Here is a 22,179-nt window from a genome sequence, read left to right as displayed (position 1 = left end):
CCTCTGGAAACCATAAGCAAAAATGGCGATATGGGGAAACTACTAACCAACTTCCTATTATTTAGGAAAATTCCAACATGAGCAGTTTTCTACAAATGAGGCATTTATGGGAACTCAGTCTCTCAGTCCTTACGTTTTGTTTTTCTGAGGGCTCACATGCATGAGATGTTTTCATTTTATATCCTCTGGTCCCATTTTAGATTGAAATTATTTCACATGAAATTCAAGTTTAGACAAAACTATGGTGATAAAAATCAGAAAAGAGGTTAGCTCTGGGAAAGAAATTGATTGGGAAGGAGCATGAGGAAACTTTTTCTCGGGTGATAGAAATGTTCTTTATCTTGATTTTGGTCATAGTTGCACTGGTGTATACATTTGTCCACATTTACCAAGCTGTACGTGTATCATGTGTTAATTTCAGTACTTTACTCTCTATTAATTGTACTTTAATCAAGTATTACTAAAGCATAAATAAGGTTCATAAAAGGTGGGAGATTTACACAATTTTACACTTGCATTCCACACAGTCCAATTGAAATGAATCACACATAAATAAGAGAAGAACACTCACACACATGAAATATTGAAAATGTTAGAAGTTCTCCAAGACTGAAATATATAAGCATCCAAATTTGGCATCAAAATAAACTGGGCTAATAAATTTGGGAAGAAACAATTGAGGATCAATGGCTGAGATTTTGAGGGTCAAAACCTTTAAAATAAATCCTGCAATGCTTCAGAAATCATTCCATGGATCCTCAACTGCCTTAAGCCCCTCGGTTTGGCAAGTTGACCATTTATTAGTTTCACCAGCCAGCATTTCATTCAGGCTTTCAGCAGATTATCCGGTCAAGCAGGCTGCTCCCCTCTGAGCGAGCAGGTCGTGGGCGAGCCCCCAGGAAATCACAGGTTCAATTACCTTGTTCAGGGTGAACGAGGGCAGCACAGGACCGCATGCTCATGGGGTCTGCACTTCCTGTAAAGCCCCACCATGGACCACCCAGTGTTGGAGCTAATGGACCCCAAGCCAGGCAACAATGTTCTTGGGTTCGGACTTTTACCTATAAGGGGCTGAGGAGGGAAATGGACCGTGGGGAGAATAAAACCATTGCTCAGTATAATTTTGTAATATTTTACAAGAAAAAAAAAAAAAAAAAACCCGAGGAGCTCATGGGTTTTAGTCCAAGCCAAGGAGATGGTAAGAATTCGGTGCACTGAACATTTCCCCTGAATGGTAAACTTCCCCTTGTATGTTTCATAAATTGTCATTAACAATTTCTTTTCCTCCAGAGAATTTTTGCAGGGTATGCAGTGTTTTTGAAGCCCAAGATTTTATGTAATAGTTTAGATCCAGAGAATCTCTGACCATCCAGGGAGTTTCAAGCTGCCTAGCTGCTTTCAGCTTTGTTCCTCTCCACTGAAATGACAGTGAACTATAAATTTCATGTTAGATGCTACTGTTTCTGTGCTTGACTCGATTGCCAGAATATTCCAGATTGAGTGGAATAACATTAGGTGCTCTTTGCTGAGGGACTCCCATTGCTGGGGAGTCAGGTGAAAGCCACTTAAGGTTATTCCCTCTCTTGAGGCGAGGCCTCAGGCAAGAGTTTCCTTCATGCCCGTGGCTGAACTTTTTGTGCAGAGAGCTGGTGGCTATGTGGGGCTGTGGATTCCCTGCTGGCACAGAAGTATAGAGACGTCTGGTTGGTGCTGGAGGAATCCAGGGTCAGGGGGAAATGCTCCTTCTTGTCTCGGGAGACACGGTACCCTTCTGTGACATCCCCTTTGGCAGTGCTGCCAGTACCACTTGAATAATGGATCAGCCTCAGGCCCTGTCCTGGGTCTTGTCGATACCAGTACATTGCAAAATGGTTCATATCCTGAGAACATTCCAGGACCATCTTGGTTCCTGCTTGTATAATATGGTGTCTTGGCGTCTGGGTGATTACAGCATCCACGGGGCCTGGGGGAGAGGGAGATGGAGGTTCAAGGCAAGGCTGAGGGCGTGACCTGAATCTGCAAAGCAAAGGGAAAGGCTTGGAGCTGGGACTTTGCAAAATCATGCATGGCCCAGCGCTCCAGCTAAGTCCAGAACTCACCTGCTCCCAGGAGACAAAGAGTCACACAAAAGAGGCTGAGGCTCATGGGGGCGGGGGACAGGGTGAGGAGGCCACTGTCCCAGATAAATGCTCTCATCTGCAGGACTGGAAGCTCTTCAGTGGACAAACGGATGTCCCTGCCTCCCACCTCTGCAGACTCTTCCTGGCCCAGGATCCCCTGTGACTTGGCTCGGGAGGGGTCAGCCACTCTCCATATAGATGTTGCTTAGCAAGGCCTGCAGGGGTGATGGGGTTTGGCTGCCTTGCACTGAGTGTAGGGTGCACCCCACCCCCTTGGTTTCCCATACTCCTCTGAGACAGTCTGCTCCTCTGTCTGCACCCGCCCTTGACATCAAGCCTGCCTCGTCCAAATCCTTCAACTGTGGAACTCATTAAAGTTTAGAGGGACCTCCCACCTCTTCCATAGCTGTAGGTAGCTTAGCAATAACGGAAAACTTAACATCTGCCTGGGATTGGATCCAAGCCTGTTTTTCTTAACCCTCTCCCTCCCTATGCTGCTCTCCCAGACTTTCCCCTGAGCCCCTCAGATCTCAGTGGCATCACGGTGCCATCTTGTGGCCAGTAACTGCAGTTTCATCATTGCTTCTGCCACGGCCCAAGGGATTCTGGGAATGTCTGCAGAATCAGCAGGGAGACTATTCCAGAAGTAGCATCTTGCAAACTTTTTTTAAATACAAAAATGTAATTTTTATTTATTCTTTTTTATTAATTATTGACAGAGACAGCGTGAGCGAGGGAGGGGCAGAGAGAGGGAGACACAGGTGTCAGCATGAGCCCAACGTGGGGCATGAACCCATGAACTGTGAGCTCATGACCTGAGCTGAAGTTGGATCCTCAACTGACTGAGCCACCCAGATGCCCCAGCATCTTGCAGATTTTATCCTCAACTTCTTTAAACCCTAATCCTGATACCAATCCTAACCCTGACTCTATTCCTCTGAGTTGTCATGCTTAATCTCCCACCATCATTCTACTTAACTGCTGTCACATATCTGGCAGTGAGAGTCCAACCAAAATCTTCTCCCTTAAAACAATCTCCTGGGGCACCTGGGTGGCTCAGTTGGTTAAGCATCTGATTTCGGCTCTGGTCATGATCTCACAGTTCGTGGGTTCGAGCCCCATGTCAGGCTCTGTGCTGACAGCTAGCTCAGAGCCTGGAGCCTGTTTCAGATTCTGTGTCTCCCTCTCTCTCTGACCCTCCCCTGCTCACGCTGTCTCTCTCTCAGAAATAAAGAAAACATTAAAAAAAACTATCTCCTGATCTCCTGAGGTGGAGAGGGACAAAATGGGAGGAATGGAAGAAAATAGTATTTAGTCTAATATTGGAAGAAAAGTACAGGAAATGAACTATAAGAAGGTTCATTTATCTCTGCTACTAAAAATAAACAAAAATGCCCCCCTTCTACCACCAAAGGGGCAATCAACCAACCGTACCTCCAAAATACAGATCAGCTGAGGACTAGGAATATAATGAGATTACTTTCACAATGGGGTCCAATGTGGGCAAATAAAAAGCAAAATTGGAATGTAAGAAAAATATGGAACATCTTACAAGACAATAGGCAATCACGGAGGATGCGGTGTCTAGTGGGAAAAATAAGGATGAATGGAATTAAGGTGAGCCGGGGACAGTTGACGCTAGACAGTTAGCTTGTACAACATGCATGTGCTGATTCAGGCAGCAAGGGGGGAATTGATATCATAAGGAGGCTGAAACTTCCAGGTTCACGTGGAGAATGGTGGCACATTTGGAGACAGGGTCTAGGAAGGAAGTCTCTGGAATGGCACTCAAGGATAAGGAATTCCCAACTGTGCCCTAGCTTTTCTGACTTCTGGAGACACAGGGTGCCAGAGTGAGCAATGCTTTGCTGATGCCACATTAAAATAAAAACTGGATTGAGGTGCCTGGATGGCTCAGATGGATGAGTGTCGGACTTTTCATTTTGGCTCAGGTCATGATCTCACGTTTACGTGAGATAGAGTCCTGTGTCGGGATCTGCACTGATAGAGTGGAGGCTGCTTGGGGTTCTTCCTCCCTCTCTCTCTGTCTCTCCCCATTTGTGCATACTCTCTCCCTCTCTCTCTCTCTCTCTCTCTTTCTCTCTCTTTAAAAATAAATAAAACGGAAAGAAAAAAAGACCAGGAACACTCTCTTCCAAGAACACTCATTCTCTAGGGAAAGAAATCTGGTGTCCTGAGCCTCCACAGTTTCTGATAAGTGGATTCGGGTTGATTGTAACCCCTTTACAAGGGTCAGGGCACCTCCACCATCGCAGAGTCAGTGACAGTCTATCCCAGACTTAGAGCCCTGGATTATCTCTTAGGACACCCAGAAACCCATGATCTATGATTCTATGAGCTCTGACCATGGCTTTTGATTTCACAGATACAAACCACAGCTCCACCGGCGGGCAAGTGGAGGATGTTATAACTGCATAATTATTTATATTTATAACAGTAATATATCACAATATACAATGCAGCAAATGAACCAGTAAAAAGGAAATTGGTGCATTATTATTCAGAAAATATCCTGTCTTCTTGAATCAAATTATTCAAGGAAATTTTTTCAAATGAAAAGGCCAGCGCGTCAAAGAAAACCCTGCACCTCTGAAAATTGGATTCACTCAGAGCGTCAAGGAAAGAATGGGGAGGCTATCCAAATCTGCTTAACTGTTACTACGAGGACAGAGGTGGTGGAACATTGACAACAGAGAGAGAAGATGGCTCGTCCAAACTGGGCAGAGGATGGGAGTCTTATCATCATTATGATCCTTCTTGCCGCATTACCTCCACAAAAGTGGTCAAGAGCTGATTTAAGCAGGAAGACAGACTTGCTCCTATGCTGCTCACAGCTTCCAAAGTTTCAGGGACAGAGAGGCTTTAGAAGAAAGAACATGGAGGTTTCAGGGAGGCTCAGTCAGTTGGGCATCTGACTCTTGATTTCGGCTCAGGTCATGATCTCATGGATTGTGGGTTGAGGCCCACGTTGAGCTCTGGGCTGACAGTGTAGAGCTTGCTTTGGTTTCTCTCCCTCTCCACCTCTTTCTGCCCCTCTGCGGCTCTCTCTCTCCCTCTCTATCTCAAAAGAAATAAACGTGAAAAAAAAAAAAGTAAGAATATGCCTGAGAATGGCAAATTTCGCAGATGGGAGCATAAGTGCAGAGGAGGAGGGAGTGCCCACCACACGGAAAGCCTCAGGTCCCGCAGAAGGACCGCTTGTGTCCCGGACCTTCACTCCTCGCCTTGGAGCCTGAAGCCCGCTCGGGGAGTCCTCCTCCCGATGGTCCATGAGTAGGTCATCCACCCTCATTTAGATTCGTTTCATGCGGTTTATCCAGTGTCTTCCTCTACGCTCAGGCCAGCTGATAGCTGATGTGCGAATCTACTTCTTTCTATTGGGGAACGAAGGGCACAGACAGTTGTTTAGGGTCTCCGGGTGCAGCCGGGAGAGAGAAGTCTGAGGTTGGTGAAGAGGAAGGAGGTGGCTGTGCCCCACTGTGGTAAGGCTGCTGGCACAGAGGTACACAGCCGAGTCCCCCGGCTCTGCTCGCTGGATCTGCAGAGTGGAGTAGGTGCCCTCAGGCCTCTTTGCCTGGAACCGATCATTCTTGGGCATCCCTGAGGAGTCTTATTCCCTTTGGTTTTGGAAGGAAATGAGAAACTCCGGGCCTTGCCCCCGGGCCTGTCGGTACCAATAAAGGCCAGCGTGACCAGAAATTGGATCACACCTGAAGGTCACGTTCCAGCCCCGCATTGTGACCTTGTGCCGGGGGGACTGGAGGACGCCAGCACCTGTGTGACCTGTGGAGACAATGTTGGGAACAGTGGGAAGGAAGTCAACTATAATCATTGCACACGGTCATCACTCACGCTCACACACAGGTTCTCACGGGCTCACTGAAACTGCTTGGTTTTCTGAGGACGTACCTGCCCCCAGGAGACAGAGGGCCACGCAGCAGAGGAGCCTGGTGCCCATGGCGGGGTCAGAAGAGGACCCGGTTGTTCAGCACATCAGGTTCTCCTGAGCATGAGCCTAGGAGGAGGGAGGTCCCTCATGCACAAGGCAGTTCCCTTAGTGACATCACCACCGCTGTCAATCCCCTCCTCCTCTGGGAACGTGATTCATGCTGTAACATTCTTGGATGACTAATTTAATATTTGTCAGTACCTCTCTTTTTTAAAAATTATTTATTTTTAGTTTTTTAATGTTGATTTTTGAAACAGAGAGAGACAGTAGGTGAGCAGGGGAGGGGCAGAAAGAGAAGAAGACACAGAATCCAAAGCAGGCTCCAGGTTCCGAGCTGTCAGCACTGAGCTAGAGGAAGGCTCAAACGCATAAACTGGGAGATGATGCCCAAGCTAAGTCGAGGCTTAACCTACCGAGTCATCAAGGCACGCCGAAAATTATTTATTTTGTGAGAACGACAGAGCATGAGAAGTGGAGGGACAGAGAGAGGGAGAGAGAAAGAATCCCAAGGAGGCTCCACACTCAGAGGGGAGCCATATGTAGGGCTCGATCTCACGAACTGTGAGATTGTTACCTGCGCTGAGACCCAGAGCTGGACACATAACCGACTGAGCCCCCAGGCGCCCTGTTAGCCCCTTTCTTCACACACTCAATGCATGTTGTCCCTTTCAGCTCCAGTGCCGTCTGGGTAGACGGGCTCACACTGTGTGTTACGTTATCTTCCTTCTGCAGGCCAAAGACCCGTGCGCTCTCTCTGTTCATGAATCTCTGTGAGGTAGTGAGTCCCCACATCCCCTAGCAAAGCCTCATATTATCATAAGTCACCACGCATTAAAATTAGGTTCCTCCAGGGGCCCCTGGCTTGCTCAGTCGGTTAAGCATCAACTTTGGCTCAGATCTTGATCTTACAGTTTATGAATTGGAGCCCCACGTTGGGCTCTGATCTACAGTGTAGACCTTCCATTGGATTCTCCCTCTCTCCCTGTCTCTTTCTGCCCCTCCTTTGCTCTCTCTCTCCCTCTCTACCTCAAAAGAAATAAATAATCATGAAAAATAAGGAGTAAGACTATGCCCGAGAACGACACACACTTCCCAGATGGGAGCACAAGAGCAGAGGAGGAGGGAGTGCCCACCACACAGAAAGCCCCAAGTCCCGCAGAAGGACCGCTTGTGTCCCGGACCTTCACTCCTCGCCTCGGAACCTGAAGCCGGATCGGGGAGTCCTCCTCCCGATGGGCCATCCACCATCATGTGGTGTATTTCACCCACCCTCATTTAGATTCATTTCATGCGGTTTATCCAGTGTCTTTTTCTACGCTCAGGCCAGCTGATAGCTGATGTGCGAATCTACTTCTTTCTATTGGGGAACGAAGGGCACAGACAGTTGTTTAGGGTCTCCGGGTGCAGCCGGGAGAGAGAAGTCTGAGGTTGGTGAAGAGGAAGGAGGTGGCTGTGCCCCACTGTGGTAAGGCTGCTGGCACAGAGGTACACAGCCGAGTCCCCCGGCTCTGCTCGCTGGATCTGCAGAGTGGAGTAGGTGCCCTCAGGCCTCTTTGCCTGGAACCGATCATTCTTGGGCATCCCTGAGGAGTCCAATTCCCTTTGGTTTTGGAAGGAAATGAGAAACTCCGGGCCTTGCCCCCGGGCCTGTCGGTACCAATAAAGGTCTTCGTGACCAGAAATTGGATCACACCTGAAGGTCACGTTCCAGCCCCGCATTGTGACCTTGTGCCGGGGGGACTGGAGGACGCCAGCACCTGTGTGACCTGTGGAGACAATGTTGGGAACAGTGGGAAGGAAGTCAACTATAATCATTGCACACGGTCATCACTCACGCTCACACACAGGTGCTCACGGGCTCACTGAAACTGCTTGGTTTTCTGAGGACGTACCTGCCCCCAGGAGACAGAGGGCCACGCAGCAGAGGAGCCTGGTGCCCATGGCGGGGTGAGAACAGGACCCGGTTGTTCAGCACATCAGGTTCTCCTGAGCATGAGCCGAGGAGGAGGGAGGTCCCTCATGCACAAGGCAGTTCCCTTAGTGACATCACCACCGCTGTCAATCCCCTCCTCCTCTGGGAACGTGATTCATGCTGTAACATTCTTGGATGACTAATTTCATGTATGTAAGCTCCTTTTTTCTAAAAGTTTATTAATTTATTTTTAATTTTTAAGTATTTATTTTGAGAGAGAGAGAAGCAGAGTGTGAGCAGGAATGGGGCAGAGAGAGGGAGACACCGAGTATGAGGCAGGTTAGAGGCACTGGGGTTTCCGCACTGAGCTGGAGGAAGGCTTGAACTCATAAACTGGGAGATCATGACCGAAGGTAAGTCGAGGCTTAACTGACCGAGTCATCAAGGCACGCCGAAATGTATTTATTTTGTGAAAACGACAGAGCATGAGAAGTGGAGGGACAGAGAGAGGGAGAGAGAAAGAATCCCAAGGAGGCTCCACACTCAGAGGGAAGCCATATGTAGGGCTCGATCTCACGAACTGTGAGACTGTTACCTGAGCTGAGACCCAGAACTGGACACTTAACCAACTGAGCCACCAGGTGCCCTGTTAGCCCCTTTCTTCAGACACTCAGTGCACGTTGTCCCTTTCTGCTCCAGTGCTGTCTGGGCGACGGGCTCACACTGTGTGTTACGTTCCTCTTCTCCTTCCCCATGTCTCCTGTCTGCTGGGCATTGTCACCGAGGTGTGTCTTCAGCACCTTGAACACAAAGGGGGACCTGATTGTCTTAGCTGCGAGGCAGGATCTCCTGTGGGTATTGCTGTTTGCCACCATCCCCTCTGTTCTCCCAGGGATACATACTGAACTGTATCCACTTCCCTGGCAAGGGTGTGCACTGGGGTTGACTCATGTTACCCTAGAAGCCTTTTGAATGCACTGACCTATTCAGAAGTACAGGGATGAAATACTCCGGGGAAATATCTGAGTTGGAAGCCTCTATTCCTTCTGCAGGCCAAAGACCCATGCCCTCTCTATGTTCACAAATCTGTGAGGTAGTGAGTCCACACAGGCCATAGCACAGCCTCATGTCGTAATAAGTCATCATGCATTAAAAATTAGATTCTTTCGGGGGCCCGGGTTGCTGAATCAAGTAAACATCAGCGTTGGCACAGGTCATGATCTCAATTCGTACGTTGAGCTGTGCATCAGGCTCTTGATCTTCTGTCCCCTCTCCTAGCGCCTCCCCTGCTCATTCTCTCTCTCTCTCTTTCTCTCAAAATAATTAAACTTAAAAAAATTCATATATCTTTATTTCTTTCCAATTTAATGACAACTTTGGTTGTATTCTTTTACATTTTGAGGTGTGTTTTCTTCTAGCTGTTCTTTCTTTTGTTGATGTCAGGTTATTTTTACTGCTCTCCTTCCTCCCCAGGCCTGCTTAAAGTCTGTTTATTTTATTAGCTCCCTTAATTATGTCTGTCATTGTTGAGTCTCATTAATATATTTTGTTCATGTTTCATCTACTTTTGTTCTTTATATTTGCGATTTTACTTCTTTTACTTTGGGGAAGATTATTTTATACTCATTCTATGCTATCAGCTTGATACTTAGATGAGTATTTTTTTTTTCAACTCATAAGCCCTATGCATCTATAAATTTCCCTCAAAGTACAGCTTTTGTATTCTCAGTATCTCTTATTTCTAAACATTTTTAAATTCCTATTTAGAGTTCTGGTACAATCTCTGGATTTACTTCGAATTACGTGTTACATTCGTAAATATGAGATTTTATTTTTCAATAGTCTACTTTTGTGTTTTCTTTTCACCTTCAATGTATGGTTGTCAGAGAAGTTTGTCTTTATGATGCCTGTACTTTACAACTGATTGAAAGACAAGTCTGCAGTTAGGGCCTGGAAAGTCTAGAACACAGATACGCCAACTGTGTCTGCCATTCCCCTGGGAAACAGGTGTGTCCAGAAAGGCCAGCACCCAGGGGAACCTTGAACAGGAGCGTTAGTGGGAGTCAGCCATTACAAGAATCAAGGACCCATGTCCAGTGCAGAGGAAATAGCCGTGGATGCCCCTGAGATGGGAAGGGAGATGGCAGAGTTGAGGGCCTAGCAGTGTGGCCAGAGAAGAGAGGGCCCACAAGCGACGCAAGCTGGGCCCGGAGGCAGGTAGAGGACTGAACCCGCAGGGCCTTGTTGGGGGCTGTCCCCAAGGAAAGGCTGGCAGCAGCAGAGTTCATACTAGGCAATTGGAGAGCAGTGCACTGAGGTGCCAAGGAGAGACGAGGGCGTGGGGTCTAGATAGATCTGATTTAGTACTACGCTGTTAATAATACATTGTATTGTTTATACAGTGCAGACAACTTCCATCCTGGAGGCATCAGACTTAGGCAGGTGCCTGGAACAGTGGAAGCACCCTCCCAGCCAGCCAGGAGGCTCAGAGCACAGGCAGACCAGAGGGTGGAGAGACAGCCTCCTGAGGTCTGGTGGGTCCGGGCCCGGCTGTCAGTGCCTTGCAGATGGACCTCAGCACACACCGAGGTTCACTCTGAGCGCTTGAGACCCTAGGGCTCTGGGGTTCCTGGGGGGCTGGGGCTCTGCGGAGGGCTCTGCTGAGGCCCGGGGTGGTGCAGGCCCTCCCTTGGCCTATTTTTGTGAGGAGAGGAGGCAGCTGTGCAGCTGTGTGTAGTCAGTGCTGGCAGAGAAGTACACAGATGTCTGGGAGGGAGTGGTGGACGCCAGTGTGAGGAGGAAGTTCTTTGTAGTTGACCTAGAGACATTGTACCCATCGGAGATTTCTCCTTTCTGAGTGGTACCAACGTTGATGGAGTAATGGATCAGCCGCAGCCCGTGTCCAGGGTCTTGCCTATACCAGTACATGTAGTCGTGGTTCGTGTCCTGTTCGCATCTCAGCGCCATGCTCCGTCCTGTCCCCAGGACCTGGAATTTGGGGGTCTGAGTGATGCCAGCATTCACGGGTCCTGCGGAGAAGGAGACAAAGCTGATGTCGCAGACACAGTGGAAAGGCTTAGCACTGGAACCTTGAGATTTTCACTCATGAAAGGGGACGCTGCCCAGGTGCCCAGGACTCGCCTGGCTGCAGGAGACACGTGGCCACACAGCAAAGGAGGATGAGGCTCATGGCAGGGCCAGGGCGGACGGAGGGGTCTTCTGGGAATGTGTGCTGAGGAACGGGGAAGGAGGCTCTCGGGGGAGGCATTCGGAGACGTCACTCTTCCCGCCTGGGCCCCAGAGCCAGCCCTCGCGAGGAGCCACAGCCTTTCCCCAGAGGGTCAGATTAAAAAAAAAAAAAAAATCAATGTACACGTGAATAGCTTAGGATGGGAAGAAAGGGCTTGTCTGAATTGACACAAGTCTTACGAGTGGATCTTCACTTTTTTGTAAAACAGTTTGTAACCCTATGTGTTGTTTTCTTCCAGTGATAGACTTCTTCATGAATGTGCTAGTTCTCTGTGTCTGCATCTTTCTGTAGTTTTGAACTGGGGAAAAATCCTTAGGTCTTCCTGACACCTTTTATGACTCGTGTGTCCCAGATCCTCCTTCAAGTATCCATTTCCACTTTGCTTCATTGACCACTGTCCTGTTAACATCCTTCCAGTGACAATTCTCCTGATACCGGATTTCCAAACCTCAAGGGCAGGCTCATCAGCTCCTGAGGAACCGTTTTGCTCTGTTTCTTACCAATTCAGGACACCTACCAAATGTCGCCAGAGCACCCTCACGTTCACCAGAGCACCTGCCTCCCACATTTGGGCTGAGACAGCAGCAAGCAGAACGATGTCACACCTGTGAGTGACCTTTCCTTGTGGCAGGATGGTGGCTCTTCAGCAGTGCCCGTGAAGTGTTGGCACGGAAGTTTTCACGTGTGTGAGGGACCGTGGGGAAGTGGCCGCGTCCAGGGTAAGTGAAAAATGCTCTTTTTTTAATGAGACATGCATCCCATGGGGAATATCTTCTTGTGGAGTACAGCTGGCATTAATTACGTAATAAAGACAGGGGAGCTCAGAAACTATCCTGATGCTCACAATCCCACACTTGGAAAGACCCCACGGCCCGGCGTCAGTGCCGGGCTATTGTGATTGATCTTCAAATGCTTGATAATATTTAAACCATGAGCTCTGCAAATTATGTAGTGGGTCCTGGGTGCATGATTTTGTGTTTCCTTACTGTGGTCACCTGCTGGTGTGCTGCTTTCCCTTTAGCATGATCACATGTCTAGGGACTCCGTGAATCAGCATCTCTGGGGTCTTGGGAAGGACACAGACACTAAAGCTGGAACCCGAGGGGACCCTGATGTTATAGCCACAACGTCAAGCCTTGAATTGGGGCCTTGCTAGCCCATGAGGGGATTTCAGGACTGTGCCTGTGATGTCGCTGGTCCAGGGGACAGAAGAACCCGCCGGGAAAGGAGAATGGTGACAGCCCAGAATGGAAGGGGGGGATGTTCCAGTTCAACTCTCGTGTTCTGAGGGTTCGGTGCTGGGCTCAGACAAAGGGAGCCCTTTTCGCAACATGGAATGATCCGTCTCACAATTGCCTGTGGTCTGCTTAGCCCCAGCACACAGTGTGTGAACATGAAGCTTAGCTCTGTGTGCGTCTGATAGGATCTCAAAATTATGTCCTCGGAGATGATGAATTTGTGTCAAAACATTATTATAAAATGATTTGAACGAAGGAGTGCATGAGAAAAGAAATGAACTAAAATGAGTAAATTTTATAGAAACAGCTTCAAACAGCTAGACAGAGCTTTTGATGATCCTTTTATCAAACCATTTGTCTCCGGATAGAATTGTCCCTCACATGGACCAGGTACTCACATGATTTCAAGCACTCCTTATCCATAGAACTTTCTAGAAGTACCTCACTCTCTTGAATATTTATCTGTGAATTATTTTAATGGGTAGAGACTTGAAATGGCCATTAAAATGGTGCCTGAGCAAAATTATGGCAATAGAAATCATATCACTAGTTTGTCAGAGATGGAGAGAGGTGTTGCAAAGGGGCATGAAAACTTTCTGGGTGATAGAAATGTTCTATATCTTAGTGGAGTGTGTACTACATGGGTATATACATATAAATTGCAAAAAAAATCATTAATCTCTTCATTTAAAGTGTGGAATGCTTATTGTATACAATTCTTGTGTCAATAATTTATTTTAAAATGGCTGTGAAGGGTTGTATGTTACATGCTCTAGACAATTTCATAATGAACCACCAGACATAAATATTACCACTTCTGTGACAGCTATAGGAGTTTTAGGTTAAATGTGTCCATATCTACCTTTGCACATCGGAAATGGTGGAAAAAGCTGCCAGAGATTAGCACAAGGAACCAAGATATCCAGATTCTTATTATGTGCTATGCTAGGTACTTTGGCTTATTAAATGTTATTAATGGTTTAAAAAAGTTATTTTTAAATGTTTATTTATTTTTGAGAGAGAGACAGAGACAGAGAGTGAGTGGGGGAAGGGCAGAAAGAGAGGGAGACACAGAATCTGAAGCAGGCTATAGGCTCTGAGCCGTCAGCACAGAGCCTGACATGGGGCTCAGATTCACAAACCGTGAAATGATGACCTGAGCCGAAGTTGGACGCTTAACTGACTGAGCCACCAAGGTGCCCCTAAATTTTTTATACAAACCTAGAAGTTGGTATGATGGCTAATTTTATGTGTCAACTTGACTGGACCACAGGGGACATAGAAACTCGGTTGAATATAATTCTGGGGGTTCCTGAGAGTGTATTTTTGGATGTGGTTAACATTTAAATAGGTAGATTTTAACAGTAGGTGAGAGTAACATTTTAATCAGTAGAGTAAAGGAGGTTGTCTTCCATAATGTAGGTGGGCCTCATCCATTCAACTGATGACCTGAATAGAAGAGAAAGACTGATTCTACCCCAGGTAAAGAGAATTGTCCAGCTGATGGCCTGCAAACTGAGACATCAACTTTTCTTGCTCAACAGCCTTTGAACTTGGACATCAGCTCTCATATATATATATATATATATATATATATATATATATATACATAGTCTGTTTTGTTTCTTTGGAGTACTATGAGTGATACTGATAGACATTGTTACTCTCATTTCCTACATGAAAATTCTCAGCCCGACATGTCAAGAAACCGGGTTCAGGCCTTGACGAGTGGCTTGTATTGGAGTTGGAATTAGAACCAGGTATACAGGGGACCTGGCCGGACTTGTTTTCCACATCACTTTCTCCTGGGTAAGCTCATCTCTGTTGATGATTTCATTAGAGCTACCCAGGCTGAGAAGAGGCAGCAGCACTCAGATTTTGAGTGCAGACATCCCTGTGAATATGCATGATGGCATAGAGTTGTAAACACAGCCCTCAGGAGTCCGGCAGACCTGGGTTTGAGTCCCACATCTGCACCTGACCAGCTGATACTCGATTTGATCAACTACTTTAACTTAAGGGCAAATCCCTTCGTCTCTAAAAAGAGAGTAGTCATTGCGTTTGCCTTTTAGGCTCTTTTTCTCATCATTAATTGAAATTTTGCAAATAAAGGACTTTTCTTTGGCATATGGTAAGCTGTCAGAAAATAGCGTTATTTCCTTCTGTGAGTCTCTCTACCTGCTGCAGAATTGAACCGTGTTCGTGCATCGATGTACTCAGCACTTGCAGTTTTGTGATTCTCCTGCACTCATGTGGCAGGTGAATCCAGTAGAAATAGTCAACTATTTAGGACAAATGTTATGCATTTAATACTGCAGATGCTAAAACTGTCAAAGACAAGAAACACACTGATTTTCATTTTGTATTTTATGTGATACAGTACCTTGTACAAAGCAAGAGACCCACAACAGTTTGGGTGTGTTCCTTTCCAGGATGAGGTTGTGATAATCACATGTGGGTGCATGATCTTTCCTGTCCTGCTGAAATGGACCTGGGAAGGGAAGCCAGATCAGGAGACAGTTCTATGGGGGGGTGGGGTGGGGGGAGGGGACCACAGGTGTTGAGGAGCAGAGCTGGGTTTGATTCCTTGCTCTGAGACCTGGGAAAGCTACTTCCCCTCATATATGTAAACCAGGAAAAGAATACTTAACCTTGCATGATTTCTGTGAGCATTAAGACCTATCACACACGTGAACAGCAGAACGGGCATCTGGGAGAGGCCTGCCCGCTTTACCAGGGCCAGAGGCCATGTGGCTGGCAGCCACCACCCTCGCCATCACTTCCTGAGCTGGGAGTGGAATATTTTTGTACAGTAGGCTGTGGAGGGCGCAGGGCTGTGTCAGGGCTGCTGGCACAGAGATAGACGGCCGTGTCCGTCAGCTCCAAGGAGCTCATGTTTAGCTCAGAGTGATAGTCGGGGAACTGTTGACACGAGAATCGTTCCGAGAAGTTTCCTTTGTTATACTCTTTCCTGTCGTAATACTGAATGAGTATCTGGGGGCCCTGGCCCATGGCCTGTTGGTACCAGTACAGAGATAGGTGTCCAGAGATAGGGGAACAACTCAGCGTCACTTGCTGTCCTCTTCCTTTGACCAGGTGTCTCGGAGTTTGGGTGACTCCGGAATCCACTGGGCCTGTTGGGGAGGAGGGAGAAAGAAGCAGAGGGCAGAGCTCAGGGGGAAGCCTCCTGCTGCGGCCATCATCGGCAAGCCTGTATTACACGGATGGCAAACGCGTATTAGAGGCTTTCACGCTGCGCCCAGGTCTCACCTGCTCCCAGGAGACAAAGGGCCACGCAGCAGAGAAGCCTGGAGCCCATGGCAACACTGGGAAACCAAGATATCACTCAGCTTGGGGGTGGGGTCTTTGGGGGCGAGCAGCCGAAAGCTCTGAACCTCCCATTTCCCTGAAAGCCGTATTTGCCTATGATGTCACACGACTCCCACGTGGCTGCTCTGGTGACTCTGCAGGGCTGTGCCTGGCCGCTGGCACAGAGATACACAGCCGAGTCCCGCGGCTCTGAGAAGTTCATGTGCAGAGGAGAGACAGTCACCCAAATGTTGCATGGACAGCTAAGCTGACAAGGGTCGTTTTGCTCTCTGTAACTCATCATAATGTGTAAAGAGGAGCTGGGGGCCCTGACCCAGGGCCTGCTGGTACCAAGATCCGCTGGGGTGCCCGGAGAGAGGGGAATGTCTCAGTGTCACTTGCCGTCCGCTTGCTTTGATCCAGTGTCTTGGAGTTTGGGGGGCTCCAGAATCTACTGGGTTTGCGAGGGAAGGACACAGGGGCTGGGGACCGGATGGGAGAGGGAGCCCGATGTGTCATGCATTCAGCTGCTGTCACGCTTAGAGCAGAGATGTCCCACTTGGACAAGGACACACTTGCTCCCAGGAGACAAAGGTCCACACGGCAGAGGAAACTGCAGCCCACGGCGGGGGGCGGGGGTGGAGGGGCAGAACCGCACAGGTGCCTCCCCGCTCAGAGCTCTGGGTCTCTGAGAGCTGAAGCTATGGGCCTCCCTTTTCTGGCTGGAGGCCAGGCAGTCATGTCACTGCTCTGACGTCATTATCCTTTCTGGCTCCCATGAGCCTCCCTTGCCAGGCCCCCGGCTACGTTGATCCAGGAACCCGGCCTAGTCCTGCAAAGCCCGTCACACGTGGGGCGGGGCCGGGACAGTCTAGACTAGCTGGGGTTAGGCCACCTGCCTGTGTCCACACTTCCGTGGCTTTTCCTCTGAGGCGGTGTCCCTCTACCTGTTTCTGCCCAGGGCAAGGAGTCTGCCCCCTGCCGGCACCCACTGCACTTTTCACCCCTTGCAAGCTGAGAGACTCCCTAATCGCAGCCAAGCTGAAGGTTTGGGCCCTGATGGGACTGCACAACACAATTAAAATTAGCGCTTATAGCATTAAGCCTTGTAGTGGAAAAAAGCTCCAGGCAAGGCTTTCCTTAGCCCTCTGGGTCCGGGTAGCCGGCTCTATACCTCTGCTCTGCCCCAGCACCTTTTGGCGCTTGGCGGTTCCACAGTGCCCCCATGTGGCCTCTGGGCAGTAATCAAGATTTTGCCTCCACCATGATGAGAGTCCTGGGGTGTGTTTAAATTAGAAACTAGGGCGCCTGGGTGGCTTAGTCGGTTAAGCGTCCGACTTTCGCTTAGGTCATGATCTCACGGTTCGTGGGTTCGAGCCCAGCGTCGGGCTCTGTGCTGACTGCCAGCTCAGAGCCTGGAGCCTATTTCAGAGTCTGTGTCTCCCTCTCTCTCTGACTCTCCCCTGCTCACGCTGTCTCTATCTCTCTCTCCTAGAAATAAATAAAAATATTAAAAAATAAATAAATAAATTAGAAACTATTCTGGGGCACTTGGGAGGCTCAGTGGGTTAAGCTTCCAACTTCGGCTCATGTTATGATCTCATAGTTCATGGGTTTGAGCCCCGCATCTGGCTCTGTGCTGACAGCTGGCTCAGAGCCTGGAGCCTGTTTCAGATTCTGTGTCTTCCTCTCTCTGACCCTCCCCTGCTCGTGCTGTCTCTCTCTTAAAAATAATTAAAAGCTAAAAAGTAATAAATTAGAAACTATTGCATTCTTTGTCTATTGCACTATTTTTTTATTCCTTCCCCCAGCCCCAAAAGACCAAAAAACAAACAAACAAAAACAGACAAAAGATAGACCTAGCTACATTGTAATAAAAAGAAAGGTGACCGGAGGAAATGTTTTGCTTTTGAGACAATTCCCAGTAAACCTAGCCCAGGTTAGAGGGCGCTGCTTAAGGAGGAACCTTGGACGAGGTTACAGAGACAGCCTGTCTGACTGTACAGCCTGTCTGACTGTGAAGGGACTCACAGGGAGTTTGGGATGACTAGTAACTAACTGACCTTGGTTTGTCTCTGCTGACCCCAGACAGCTTGCTCAAGGCAGACTGTTCAGACAGGTCTCTTTGCAACGTGTCTGCTAATCAGCTTATCCCGAAATAAAGAAAATAATACTCACTGTTACCCTATTGCTAGAGAATTTTTCTTTCTTTCTTTCTTTCTTTCTTTCTTTCTTTCTTTCTTTCTTTCTTTCTTTCTTTCTTTCTTCCTTCCTTCCTTCCTTCCTTCCTTCCTTCCTTCCTTCCTTCCTTCCTTCCTTCTTTCATTTTATTTTTAAGTAATCTCTACACCCAGTGTGGGGCTCAAATCCACAACCCCGAGATCAAGAGTCTCTTGCTCTACCTACTGAGCTAGCCAGGAGCCCTTGGAGAATTTGTCTTTCTCTTCTAATCTTGCTCTTTTAGAAACGCTCTTTCTGCCTCTGTTCATTGATACCAGAATGCCCATTTCTCCGTTTATGATTGCATATGTGCATGTGATTAAATTTCTCTAAACTTTCTTCAATGCCCAAGTAGGAAATAAAATATTCTAACCCTCTGTACAGAATGCTAGGAAGGAGAAGCAAGCCAGTCTGGATTAAAGTAAAGTAATAAATAAATAAACAGAGGAATTTGGGAAAACAGAATCTGAGAAGGATTTTAATTCCTAAACCAGTTAACATTCATCCACTTGCTACTTCCAATGTACATTTCTTTCACTATTTACATTTGACTCAAATGTTGCTAAATTTTAAATAGTGCAATTTACAGAGGTGCCTGGGTGGCTCAGTCGGTTAAGTGGCCGACTCTTGACTTCCGGTCAGGTCATGACTCACGGTTCATGAGTTGGAACCCGGCATCAGGCTGGCAGCATGGAGACCGCTTGGGATTCTCTCGCTCCCTCTCTCTGCCCCTTCCCTGCTCACTTGTGCTCTCTCACTAAATAAATAATAACACATTTTAAAAAGAACAGTGCAATGTATAAAGTGAATATGGATATTCTAATATAATCTATTTCTTGACTTTCTAAATCTGAAGGCAAAGCCCTGCAGCAGATATCACTGAGAAGAGGTCCCTGATGCAGCCGCAGCTGGCATTGTGATGGTCACCAGCTCTGATGCCAATGAGCTATGATCAGGGACCCCTTTTCAGATGCCACCCAGAGGAGGAAAATCCCAGCCAGAGTGAATCTCCGTGGATATAAATGAGACAAAATTATCTCAAACCCAGATGGCAATGGTCTTTAACTGAATACTTTATATGAATTTTATGCATATGTAACTCATTAAAACCTGTTATCATAGCAGCTGATGTGTCTGATGGAATTTCTGATGACAGAAAAGGAGAAGTTTCCACACCAATGCATAGAAATATACACTATGAGTATAAACCACACTAAGAAAATATGTTTCTCCGCTTTAAAGAATACCTGGCATATTTTTATTCAATTAGACAAAATTCCTGGATTGCCAATCAATTCTATTTTATTTTAATGTTTATTTACTTTTTTAAGAAATATTTTATTTATTTCAGAGAGAGAGAGAGAGAGACAGTGTGAACAGTAGAGGGTCAGAGAGGGAGACGGAATCTGAAGCAGGCTCCAGGTAATGAGCTGTCAGCACATAGCCCGATGCGGGGCTCGAACCCACAAACCTAACCTGAGCGGAAGTCGGACGCTTAACCGACTGAGCCACCCAGGCACCCCAATGTTTATTTACTTTTGAGAGAGAGAGTGAGTGCAAATGGGAGAGGAGCAGAGAGAGGGGGAGACACAGAATCTGAAGCAGGCTCTGGGCTTTGAGCTGTCAGCACAGAGCCTGACACGGGGGTGAACCCATGAACTGTGAGATCATGACCTGACCGGAAGTCAGGAGTCGGCCACTTAACCGACTGAGCCACCCAGGTGCCCCTGTAAATTGCACTATTTAAAATTTAGCAACATTTAAGTCAAATGCAAATAGTGAAAGAAATGTACATTGGAAGTAGCAAGTGGGTGAATGTTAACTGTTTTAGGAATTAAAATCCTTCTCAGATTCTGTTTTCCCAAATTCCTCTGTTGGAAATAATGTTGCTATGAACATTGGTGTGTTAATATCTGTTCAAATCCCTGCTTTCACTTCTTTGAGGAGTATTATGGGGTAATTTTATGTTTAAGTTTTTGAGGAATTGCCATACTATTGTCCACACTGGCTGTGCTATTTTACCTTCCCGTCAGGTTATCTTTACCACCTCATCAACACTTGTTACTTTCTGTCTTGTTTTCCCTTTAATATTATCACGCTAATGGGTATGATGTTCTTGAATTTTTGAAATTAATGGGAAAGCATAGTGAAGTTCTCTCTTCTTCCTTTTTTTTTTTTTTTTTTTTACTGTTGTTATTGTAAATGTACTACTTTTCAAACCTCAAGTCTCAGGTCAACATTGGCTCCAAACTTTGGGCAAATAGCTTTTATCTATAAGATCCACTCTATACTTTTTTGAAAATGAGACAGTCTTTCCTTACATGGAGTGGACATTAGAAAAACACGATTCTAGTTTTGATGTTGCTGCCGTCCGTGAGTAAGGGTCCGGTGAATCAGATTATGCCTTGGAGACAAGTCTTCATGAAGCGAGCACAGGGCACATGCTGGCCTCCAAGCCCCCCACAGCTCACCTGGAGTGTGATTCCAGAAGAAGTAAAGAGTGCCAACTGTAATTCAACAGGGGCTTGCTTAAAATGTGCAGCTGGTGGGTGAGAGGGGGCGGGAAAGGGCTTCTGTGCTTCCTTCTGTTTAGAGCAGGGGCCTTGCAAGCAGGAGTCTACCTGTTCTTTCCGAGCTGAGCGGCTGTGACGGCGCAGTCTTAATGGAATTACAGGCGAGCACAGAAGTGCAGAGAGGTCTGGTGGGTGCTGGTCGACTCCAGAGTCGAGGGGAAATTCTCCGTATCTTTTTGAGACACGTTGCCTTTAAGCACATCTTTTTCTGACCATAAGCTCAGCACTATCTGACTAATGAATCCGGCTTGGAGTTCAGTCCACAGTCTGGTTGATACCAGTCCTTTGTAAAATGTTTTGTTTTTTAAGGCCATTCAAAGGGCAGCTTCTTTTCCACGTCTATGATGAGCGTCTTGGTATCTGAGCATCCATGGGTTCCATCAGAGAAGGATATATAAACTAAGTTAGAGGCAGAGAAGCAACAGTTGTCCACACGAAGGAAATGTCTGGGATCTGGAATTGAAAAGCCCATGTCAGGCGTGTCCTTCTATTTCCTGGACTCATCTGCTCCCAGGAGACAAAAATCCACAAAACTGAGAAACCCGGTAGCCATGGCAGATCAAGGAATAAGGGAGTATCTGGTGTTCTTAGGGGAGAGCCCGCACTACGAACCTCTTCCTCAGCCAATAACCAGGATTTCCTGGGATGCCAATCTCCCTACAGGCTTTTTAAGTCCAGAATCCCCTTATTTGACTCATTCTGCCTTTCTTTCTTTTTTCTTTTTTTTTTTTATATTTTTATTTATTTCTAGGAGAGAGAGAGAGAGACAGAGTGAGCAGGGGAGGGTCAGAGAGAAAGGGAATCACAGACTGAAACATGCTCCAGGCTCTGAGCTGGCAGTCAGCACAGAGCCCGACGCGGGGCTCGAACCCACGAACCGCGAGATCATGACCTAAGCGAAAGTCGGCGCTTAACCGACTAAGCCACCCAGGCGCCCCTATTTCTTTCTTTTTTCTACAATAGGGCGTTGCTCGGGGGAACTGGGTTTTGGGAATAGGCTCACACTCTAGTTTCTCTGATCTTTCTTGGAGGGTATTACTCCTTTGCATATGCTTCCCCTGGAGGTCCAGGATGCTCCTACGAACTCCCCACTGTCCACATTTCTTTCCAGTTTTGAGAGACTCCCCACCTCCTACAGAAAGCTAGACTCAGGTTAAAAAGGGAAGCAGACCCCAGATGGAGTCCTTTGTCCCTGGACAGCAAACGAAGACTTAACTACAGTTTCAACCACTCCCAGGAATGTGATCTTTAACAGTCTCTGCAATGGCCTGATCCCTGAGAAGGAGGTCATCTGCATGATAAAAGCTCTGCCTTCCCTTGTCCCCCAAAGAAGGTGTCCTGTCTTCTGCCCATTTTTAACTGGATTATTTGTGGGGTTTTTTGGTGTTGAGTTATGTAAATTCTTTATATATTTTTGATACTGATCCTTTATCAGGTAGGTCATTTGCAAATATCCTCTTTCATTCAGTAGTTTGTCTTTTAGTTTTATTAGTTGTTTCCTTCACTTTGCAGAACACTAATTTGAAGGGATACATGCACACCTACGTTTATTACTGCATTACCTATAATAGCAAAATTATGAAAGCA

The 22,179-nt window shown here is 47.1% G+C and overlaps 4 gene segments (V, D, J or C); all 4 read right to left on the bottom strand.

The window, feature by feature from the left end:
- Window positions 1-1,613: 1,613 nt before the first annotated feature.
- Window positions 1,614-6,177, bottom strand: LOC120232975. The segment is given in 2 exon segments: window positions 1,614-1,963; window positions 6,051-6,177. Coding segments are annotated over 2 exon segments (399 nt in total).
- Window positions 6,178-7,368: 1,191 nt separating this feature from the next.
- Window positions 7,369-8,177, bottom strand: LOC120233003. The segment is given in 2 exon segments: window positions 7,369-7,856; window positions 7,983-8,177. Coding segments are annotated over 2 exon segments (468 nt in total).
- Window positions 8,178-10,696: 2,519 nt separating this feature from the next.
- On the bottom strand, window positions 10,697-11,225 carry LOC120232974. The segment is given in 2 exon segments: window positions 10,697-11,031; window positions 11,144-11,225. Coding segments are annotated over 2 exon segments (384 nt in total).
- Window positions 11,226-15,220: 3,995 nt separating this feature from the next.
- LOC120232973 lies at window positions 15,221-15,855 on the bottom strand. The segment is given in 2 exon segments: window positions 15,221-15,624; window positions 15,761-15,855. Coding segments are annotated over 2 exon segments (453 nt in total).
- Window positions 15,856-22,179: the final 6,324 nt, after the last annotated feature.

The sequence above is a fragment of the Hyaena hyaena genome, unplaced genomic scaffold (genome assembly GCF_003009895.1).
Source record: "Hyaena hyaena isolate Hyena2069 unplaced genomic scaffold, ASM300989v1 scaffold_82, whole genome shotgun sequence".
Classification (NCBI taxonomy): domain Eukaryota; kingdom Metazoa; phylum Chordata; class Mammalia; order Carnivora; family Hyaenidae; genus Hyaena; species Hyaena hyaena.
This window is presented reverse-complemented; position numbering and strand designations above follow the sequence as displayed.